At 38.3% G+C, this 9965-nt stretch overlaps 1 protein-coding gene across 2 annotated transcripts in view; it reads left to right on the forward strand.

Moving 5' to 3' along the window:
• Positions 1–9581, forward strand: part of WDPCP (WD repeat containing planar cell polarity effector) — a 547580-nt gene extending 537999 nt beyond the window's left edge. For both annotated transcript variants that reach the window (XM_077485980.1, XM_077485981.1), the window contains exons 17-18: positions 6323–6345; positions 9390–9581. In XM_077485980.1, coding sequence (XP_077342106.1) covers positions 6323–6345; positions 9390–9440 — 74 coding nt within the window. In that variant the 3' untranslated portion in view covers positions 9441–9581. The remainder of the gene's footprint in view (positions 1–6322; positions 6346–9389) is intronic.
• The last annotated feature ends 384 nt before the right edge of the window (positions 9582–9965 follow it).

Genomic DNA, 9965 nt, shown 5'->3' on the forward strand with positions numbered 1-9965 from the left:
AGATAGAAGTGTGTGTCAGGGGAGGTTGCTATAAATAGATAAGCAGTCAGCTTGCCATCTCAGAGCAGAGCTATGCACATTCCTTTCCTTTTCTCCAATCAGCTGTCTTGGCTGTATGCCCATGCTTCAATGCAGTGCTAACCAGGAAGAGAAAATCTCCTAATGTGAAGAACACTTTCTAAAGGATATACAGTATCTCACAAAAGTGAGTACACCCCTCACATTTTTGTAAATATTTTATTGTATCTTTTCATGTGACAAACTTTTCTATAATGTAAAGTAGTGAGTGTACAGCTTGTATAACAGTGTAAATGTACTGCCCCCTCAAAATAACTCAACACAGCCATTAATTTCTAAACCACTGGCAACAAAAGTGAGTACATCCCTAAGTGAAAATATACATGGCCATCATTATTTTTGAGCACCTCATTAAACCTCTTGGGTATGGAGTTGATCAGTTTCACATATTGCCACTGGAGTCATCTTCCACTCCTCCATGACAACATCATGGAGCCGGTGGATGCTAGAGACCTTGCGCGCCTCCACCTTCCATTTGAGGATGCCCCACAGATGCTCAATAGGGTTTAGGTCTGAAGACATGCTTGGCCAGTCCCTCACCTCAAAAGGAAGGGGATCATGCTCTGCTTCAGTATGTCACAGTTCATATTAGCATTCATGGTTCCCTCAATGAACTATAGCTCCCCAGTGCTGGCAGCACTCATGCAGCCCCAGACCATGACACTTTTTCTGCCTCTAATAGCCCCTGCCTTTAAACTCCTGTAAAACCCTATGTGGGCATGGACACATATGGGATGATTAACTAAAGGCCAATAGACTTTGCACAGTGCAGTTGCACTCTGCAAGTAGAGTTGCTCCAGAACTTAGTAAATTAGTTAAAGCTTCACTTTGCCAAGAATGCCCAATCACCTGCAAGGAAAATTTAAAAAAAATGCATTTTTGCTTGCACGTGATTGGATGATGGAAGTCAGCAGAGATTTTGCTCATTTACTAAGCTCTGGAGCAACTGTACTTGCAGAGTGCATTTGCCTCTAGTAAATCAACCCCATAGGCTAACGTGAAGAGGCATTCAGTGGCAAGAAAAAAAAAACATCAAACGCCGGAAAACAGCCTCAGGTGTGCATGAGGCCTATAGGAAAACTATGGGAAAAATGGGTGAGAAATCATGTGAGATGATGAAAAGATAGCAACGGTAAACGCCAAAGGATGCCCTACATTGGAACAGTTATGCTTTGGCTTCTCTGCACCTGTCTTTTGCTTTTTGCCCTCAGGGTTCCTGTGTCTTATGTTCTCTGTACAGAAAGAAATTCTGCCAGTATCCTCTAGAAATAGTCTGTGAACTTCATAGACTATGAAGTTGTAGTCAGAAGTCAAAATAAACCTGTACTTCAAATATACCATTTTCATAAGCTTTATTTCGTCTAGGCAAACAAAATATATTGACTTGCTTCCACTTTAAGCCAGAAAAAGGAAGGGTGTGTTATCTACAGCTCCCTTGTCAGCTGCTACATCCTGCTCAGTGCCTTCACAGCCTTTTATTTCCAAGGCAAGCCTTTCAACAATTGCTTTTTATACTTGACATTTTATGTATTAACATTTACATTTTTGCTTATGATACATTATTACTGACAGTTCTTCAAAAAAAAATGATTAATTGGAGGATAGTAAGGTCTGTATTGAAACACCAAACATTCTAAGGCTCCAAGCACGCTGGCTTAAAAATCGCTGCTTCTACGGGAGTTTTGTGTTTTTCCTGTAGAAGCAGCTCAATGCTATCCTATGTGTCCATGCACATTAGGACGATTACAGGCATATTTTGAGCTCAGAATTTAGAGGCAGGGAAAAAAAAACCTTCTGGTTTGCGTTTCTGATTGGAGCTTTCTTGCAGAAAAAACACGAAACTCTCCTAAACTCGCCCAAACTGTGTACAAAAACGCTCTATATGAGTGTTTTTTTTTTCCTGTTTTATTTTTTCTAAGCCCCATGTTCATGGAGACTTACACAACTATGTTAGGAAATATGTAATATCTGTTTTTAATTCCATCCATTTCTTCCAAGTACCTTACTACTATAGACTTAATTAAAACGTATACATTTTTATAGTTTTCTATAAGGTGGAATAGAGTATAAATTTCTGTAAGGTTTTTTTTCTGTCTGTTACTTTACTGGGGAGATTTGCCTTTATTTACTGTTGGTGACAGAGAATCTTCTACCTCCATGGAGAGGGTGTAGTGATTCACAAACAAAAAGTTATAACAGCCAGGAATTTTGAACTGTAAGAAGTACTGTGTACAGTACAATGCTCAGGGGACAGCAGTAGCAAGGAAACAGGTGAAAGTTTTAAAACTGGTTGTATAGTATGTGACAAACTAGGCTGTAGAGCATATTGTCAATCTGCCCAGTGCATGCACCAAGGTGAAGATGGAGGCCACCATTACTCTCTGTTGCCTGATCTCATTCTCATTGGGCCAGATCTCATTTTCATTGTGCCAGATCTCATTCTCATTGGGTCAGATCTCATTCTCATTGGGCATGCACATGCCATAATCTGGTGGGAGGAAAAAGTAACAGAGCTGATTAATGTTGTGATCTTGGGTTGGCTTAACATTTAATTGAAGTAGTCATTAAAAAAAAATATTTTTAATATAAATGGGGCACACGTTTTATATTTGTCTTCTATGTGTGTTCAGTAGATTCTTTGTTTTCTACAGATGCTGATAAATTGACAGTCATTTAATAAGAAATGTGTATGTGTCTGTTGTTTTACAGACTCTTGTGTTCTAATTTCCGTTAAATATTTAACCTTTGGTCTTATATAGGAAATAGTACATAAACAGCAGCAATAATGTACTTTGATTGCACCCCTTGCTGTGAGGTGGTAAAATGGGAGAGGTACTCAACACTGGATTTATTTTGTTTTCCTGGAAATAGCATGATTAGTTTTACAAGTGCTTTAATTTGAGTTGCGGGATCTGCATTTACATGAAAGGGTTCTACAATGCTTTAGTCAAATGCATCTGCCACAGCATCCATATATTTTGAGGTTAAATTGCCTCTCCTAATCTCTTCCCTGATGGAAAGCTGCACTGCAGTAGTATATACTCCAATAGTTAGTTTTTTTTGTTTTGATTTCTCTTATAATAATAACCTGAGAAGAGCACCATGAATAAAATGTAAGTGCAAAAATTGCCACTATTCATTGTAGAGCTGTGCGCCTTGTGCGGTGCCACGTACCTTATCTTTCTCACGCTCTTTCTTGCTTTCTCTCCTCTTGCCCCCAGCTTGCCAATTTATAAGCCCTTAGGCAGTAAGCCGCCCCCCCCCCCCCCCCGCCGCAGTCAGATGCCCCTGTATGCAGAGTTGTAGCAGTTGCAGGATGCTGAAATACAGCAATCACCTGCCCAATGATGCCTTCATAGTTCTGGTCATGTTATCATCCAGCCAGTACAGTAGGGGAGCAACACTGGGAATGGAGCATATATACAAAAGTAAGCAAGCCCTGAAAAATATTAAAGGAGGCTATCCCAATTCCACAGACACCAATGGCAGGGCAGTATTCCTCCTCCCACAAACCCCTGATGCTACATTTTTCTCTCCATGGACTACTGATGCTGGGGTATTTCTTACTCACCACCTGGCTGTCACCCTTGTGGCATATTTTAATCCCACTTACCACCAGGGACATTCTTTTTTTCCCACTTATGGCAAGAAATGTCTTACTCTCATTGGCATCAGTCTGAACCCTCCAAACACAAGGACAAGGTTGTTTTGAGACCAAACAGCTCCCCTGTTTGTTGTTCCTGAGTGTCCCAGTAAGGGACAACCTGCTTATCATTCCACTATCACCAAGAGATTCTCCCTTTCAAAGTGCACTCTGTGAGATCAGTCAGTGTGAGCAAGTGCTGTAACCTTTCTTAAACAGTTTTGAAGTTTCGCTTGTTTGCCTCCTCCCCCCTCCGCTGCCACATCTGGCACCTTTCGGGGGGGAGAGGGGAGCAGGTACCTGGTTTTGCCATGGCAAAGTAAACCGGAAATGTCGTACCCCTCTCCTCCTTCCCCTGCCACTGGGCCATTCACAAAGCATAGCTCGGGTGAAGACACCACTGGATTCGTAGACAGGTAAGTGTCCTAATATTAAAAGTCAGCAGCTATAGTATTTGTAGCTGCTGACCTTTAATTTTTTCTGAAGGAGCCTTGAGCTTCTCTTTAAATGCCAGCTTTCATTTCTATCCTATTTACAGGGAATGATATGCACAGTCTTTGCTTATTTTTTTAGTGTATTTACTTGACTTATATTATGTGATGTTTTCTGATACATTTATTTAGAGTAATATTGATACATTTTGTTGCAAATAAGAAATACTGAATACCTTTTTAAAGAGCATCTATATTATAAAGGAAAGATATGCAAATGAAAAGCACTTACTAAATCTGATTTCCAAAGCATTTCTTTGTGGTTGCTAACAAACCAAATCACGCAACCCGTTCCTACTGTATGTACCTTTAGTATTTCATTAGGGAGGCATCACCACCAGAACTCCCAGTTCTGCCCAATTGACATATACTTTTCTAACTATGGTGCCATTGGAAGTCAATATTTTCTCAATAATGTAGAAAAAAATTGGGAAATCAACTGCAAGTGACTGACAACATCATTATGATCTTTCTGGAGAAGGCAAAGACACATACTAATATGGGAAGATTTTGTCTCTGGAGTTTCTGAGAAAAAAAAGAAGCTGCTAGTAATTCAACCTTATAGTACCTATGTAAAACGTAAAGCTGATATCCAAAAATTTGAAATAAACAGATGTAGTACATATACAGGATTTGTTTTACCTTCCAAAGGGTTTACAGTTACAGCCCCCTGGCCCCAGTCTGCTGACCGGACAGTAAAAGAGCAGGAATAGACTGATGTTGAGGAGGTCATCTCTTGCTTACTGGTTTCTCCTCGTATCAGATTTTTTCACACAAATAGAGCTTTTTTTTGGTGGTATTTGATCACCTCTGCGGTTTTTATTTTTTGCACTATAAGCAAAATATTTTTTACTTTTTGCTATAATAAATATCCCCCCAAAAATTATTTTTTTCCTCAGTTTAGGCCGATATGTATTCTTCTGCATATTTTTGGTAAAAAAATCGCTATAAGCGTATATTGATTGATTTGCTGAAAAGTTATAGCATCTACAAAATATGGGATAGTTTTATGGCATTTTTATTATAATTTTTTTTTAATAGTAATGACGGCGATCTGCGATTTTTATCGGGACTGCGATATTATGGCAGACACATCGGACAATTTTGACACATTTTTGGGACCATTGGCATTTATATAGTGATCACTGCTATAAAAATGCATTGATCACTGTAAAAAATGTCACTGACAGGGAAGGTGTAACACTAGGGGGCGATCAAGGGGTTAATTGTGTCCCCTGGTGTGTTCTAACTGAAGGGGGAGGGGACTGTGTAGGGGAGATGACAGATCGCTGTTCATACTCTGTATTAACAAACAATCTGTCTCTTCTCCCCTCAGAGACCTGGAAACTGTGTGTTTTACATACACAGATCCCAGTTCTCAGTGTTCCACGAGCGATCACGGGAGCCTGCCGGTGATCGCGACCATCGGGCACTCGCATCGGCTCCATGGGCAAGCTAGTGGCCACAGGGCAAAGCGACATTACATAACGTTGTTTCGCCCAGCAGTACAACTGTGGCACCTGGTCGGCAAGTGGTTAATAATATGTATCATATTTTGTGCATTTTATATTTCCTTAAAATTCAGCTTTTAGCAGTTTTGGGTGGTGTCATAGTTAAAAGTAATTATGTTTTTTTTATTTTTAAAATGCATTTTATTTTATGTTAATTTCAGTTAAGTCCAATGAGGTTTGAAAATTACATTCACATGGCTAAAATAAAGATATTGGGGGTTATTTACGAAAGCACTGAAAGTGCACTTGGAATTGCAGTCGCTCTAAATCTAAGGGGTAGATCTGAAATGAGGGGAAGCTCTGCTGATTTTATCATCCATTCATGTGCAAAGTAAAATGCTGTTTTTTATTTTTCTTGCATACCCCCCTCAGATCTGCAGCGACTTCCAAGTGCACTTTCAGTGCAAAGTAGATTTTCCTTTAGTAAATTACCCCCATTGTCTTCAAATTTTGTAAATTGAGCCTTGCATAGTATTGTCTATAAATGTGCATGTATAAATATATGACAATGTCTAACATATTTAGACTAAGCTTATGTGAATAATTGGCTGCATATTATTACTTGACGACATTAACCTACCGTTCTTTTCTTTTTGAAGGAGAGGAAGAGCCACCTAAAGAGGTACTGTATGCACATACTCTGGTTGAGACATTATGGGCTATTTTAATATATCACAAAAAGTTAATGTTTGTAGTAATAGGTTGCAACGCATTGCTATTTGCATCTTAAATATAATTATAAATGGTCATTATACATGAGACTCAAATCAAAAATATGAATTTAGGAGCCAATTGATATTTATGTTTGCGAATTGAACATTATTTGAGAAAATTTAATGAGGTAAGGTGGATTATGGACTGATAATTCAACAGCTCATCGTTTTTTTCTGAGAGACCGACCTGCCTTATATTTTACAAATTTGCAATTTGTTTGCTCATTCTCTCTCAAATTTAGCAACAATAGCAACAACTATGGAGCACCAGGGCTTGCCAGATTGGATGTAAAAATACATTAACGTGTATGTCAAAACAACATTTTTATTCTTGTTTTTTTGATAGAGCAGGAAAGGTTTAGACCCCGTCGGATTATTATTGCTAACTAAAGCACCACTAGAGAAATATCCTCTGTTTTTGTCCTGCTGACCAGACCAGACAGACATTGAATGACAATTTCCAAAACCATTGTAGAATAGGGGAAAGCTAGAACCCATGTTGGATTTTTATTTTTGTACCAGTGACAGGTTTTCCCCTAAGCTAACACACATTTAGATCTACCAAAGGTTCTTAAACTGACTCTGTCCCTAATTCACAAAAATAAAACAGTCACCTTGTAAATAAAGAAGCAGAATACTTACCTCTCCAACAAGCAGTGAATTAATCTTCAAGGATACCCAGTCCCCTCCTATGCACTATAGTTCTTCCTACTGGCCTCTATTCTTCCAGATGCAGCCATGATCCTGGAACTATTTTTTAGAGCTGGCAATCAGCCTTCCAGTAAAAGTCATCCAAGCCATTTTAACCTCCCTGGCGGTATTCCCGAGTCTGGCTCGCGGTGAGATTTAATTACCATAAGCGGTATGCCCGAGCCAGACTCGGGATCGCATCGCAGGATCCATGGAGGGGGTTACTTACCTTGTCCCCTGGATCCAGTGATGTCTCCCCGCTGTGATCAGCGAGCCGCCATGTCTCGCTCGATCAGTGACAGTGCCAAGCTCCGTTCCCTGCGAGCGTTGCAACGCATGGGGACGGAGTTCGGCGCCAAATTCAAAAAGTAAAAAACGCGGTATAGATACAGCATACTGTAATCTTACAGATTACAGTACTGTATCAAATAATTACACATCCCCTTTGTCCCTAGTGTTTTTTCCAGTGTCCTGCATGCAGTTTTATATTATAAGTACTGTTCTTTATGCCAGCAAACTGGAGATTGTCCATAGCAACCAAAAAATGTCTGTTTACATCAAAAGTGGTTATAGACCAACTAGAAAACAGCGATAATAAATTAGAATCACTCGCAGAATTGAGCGATAGTAATTTGTGGGGAAATTCGTCATCAAACACTAAATGTAATGACAACGACAATTCTGCAACTCAGCATATTTCAGTGTTTTTGATTTGATTACATTATTGAATCATTTTTATTATTATTATATTATTTGTTATAATCATTTATAGTTATTTATTTTATTATATATATATATATATATATATATATATATATAATATTATAATTTATGATTTCATAGTTCAAATTTTATCATACCCGGGATGTCTATTAGACTCTTGTTTGGATGGATTTAAGTGAATTATTTCTAAGAATTACAGGCCTACAATATAAAACGCCAAATTTCCATGCAAAATAATGGTACCGCTTCCAGCACCTAAAATCTGAAATAATCATACTGCCAGGGAGGTTAAAGCTGTCAATCACTTTTACAGCATATGAAAATTAATAAAGTAAACAACAGTGCGCTAAACTCAACCTCCTATTTTTGATGTAGTTGTAGTAGTACATAAATTATGTATACTTATATACACTTACAGTATTACAATTCTCCGTGACAAAATAATAATCCGTTGAACAAGTCATGTGACATGTGACGCAACACGTCGGGAGGAGCCTAGTGACGACATCTATGGTGCTTCTGCATACTAGATGCAGAGTGAGGAGACACTCGATACAAGCGTTTGATCATTGTATATGCACTGGTTGTTTATCAACAAATGTGAGTGTAATCACCCACCCTTTGGATAATTTATTATAAATTAGCATTGCGCAATGATATGCTTTTCTCTTTGATTTTGCTTTTACATGGAGGAATTGATTCAATCACTCAATCACTAAACTTTTTTAGTTCATTTTTTTAGTTCACTTATTTGATTATTATTTTGTCTCGGAGGATTGTAACACTGTACGTGTATATAAGTATACATAATTTATGTACTACTACCACTGCATCAAAAATAGGAGGTTGAGTTTGGCGCACTGTTGTTTACTTTATTAATTTTCATATGGTGTCAGAGCACTATTTCTAATGGTTGCAGCTTAATTCATTTATTTATCTACAATTTTTTGCAATTTTTTGGATATTTATATCAGCGCTTTAGTACTTTTATTTTACGTTTAGTCACTTTTACAGCACTCAAACACACTCTCTCATGAATTCTGCTGCCAGACTATCCGTCTTAAAATAGTAACAACACACAAAGCCATCCATAACTCCGCCTGAGCTAAATTAGCCTTGTCTCAAAATATCACCCAACCTGTACTTTTCGCCCTTTTGTAAGACCTCCTGTTCTTTATCTCCCTCATCGCCTCCTCCAATACTCACCTCCAGGACTTCTCTGGAGCCTCTCTCATATTCTAGTACTCCCCGCCCCAAGCTCTCTGGTTATCTCCTACCATGTCAACCTTTCTGCAACTCCTACCTAAAAACTGAAATTTCACATTCTCCATCAACTCATCCGCTTATAGTTAATACTTTTTGTGTCACTTGCCCCCTCCCTCTTGAATTGTTAACTCTCTCAATCAGGACCCTCTCATCCCTCTTGTCTTGCCTTGTATTGTAACTGTACTTTCTCCCTTTATTCTGTAAAGTGTTGTGTAAGCTGTTGACACTATATAAATTCTGTGTAATAATAGTAATGTATGTGTATGTTTTCCAGGGCTCTGGAGGTGGTGGCTCACTGAAAGTGGTGCATTTTGGACTGGTATAAAATGACTATATTCTGTTAGTGAACATAATTCAACATTTCATTTTTCATAGTAAACTGACATTATTTGCAAACATATTTGATGTAAATTGTAAAATATGTAGTATATATATATTGAAATATTTTTTTTAATGACAATTAAAGACAACCTGTTTTACAACTTCATAGTAGTTTGTTTCTGTTGTATGTGTATTCATTGTGGCACCTTAGTGCAAAATAATTTGTTATAAAGTAAATCCTGCCTGCAGAAAGTAATGACAAAACAGTACCTTTCAGTTAGTGACTCAGTTACTGGTACTTAACTTAGAAACTCCAGTAGACAGGTGAAATAAGTCAGTGAACTAATGCTATATAACATAACACTGTACCCTAAAGCCCACCTCCTGCCAAAATCTATCTTTTTAGAGTTTAACTGCGGAAAGGTAGGGATTACTTTATTGTTTGTGCCCACCAAAGAGGTTTTCATCTTTGGTGGACTTCCAGTGTGGTCTCCAAGACAGGAGATGAGTAGAATCTGCCTTGGGGAGT

The sequence above is a fragment of the Lithobates pipiens genome, unplaced genomic scaffold (assembly GCF_037356315.1).
Source record: "Lithobates pipiens isolate NorthernLeopardFrog02 unplaced genomic scaffold, aLitPip1_a1.2 Scaffold_18, whole genome shotgun sequence".
In the NCBI taxonomy this organism is placed as follows: Eukaryota; Metazoa; Chordata; class Amphibia; order Anura; family Ranidae; genus Lithobates; species Lithobates pipiens.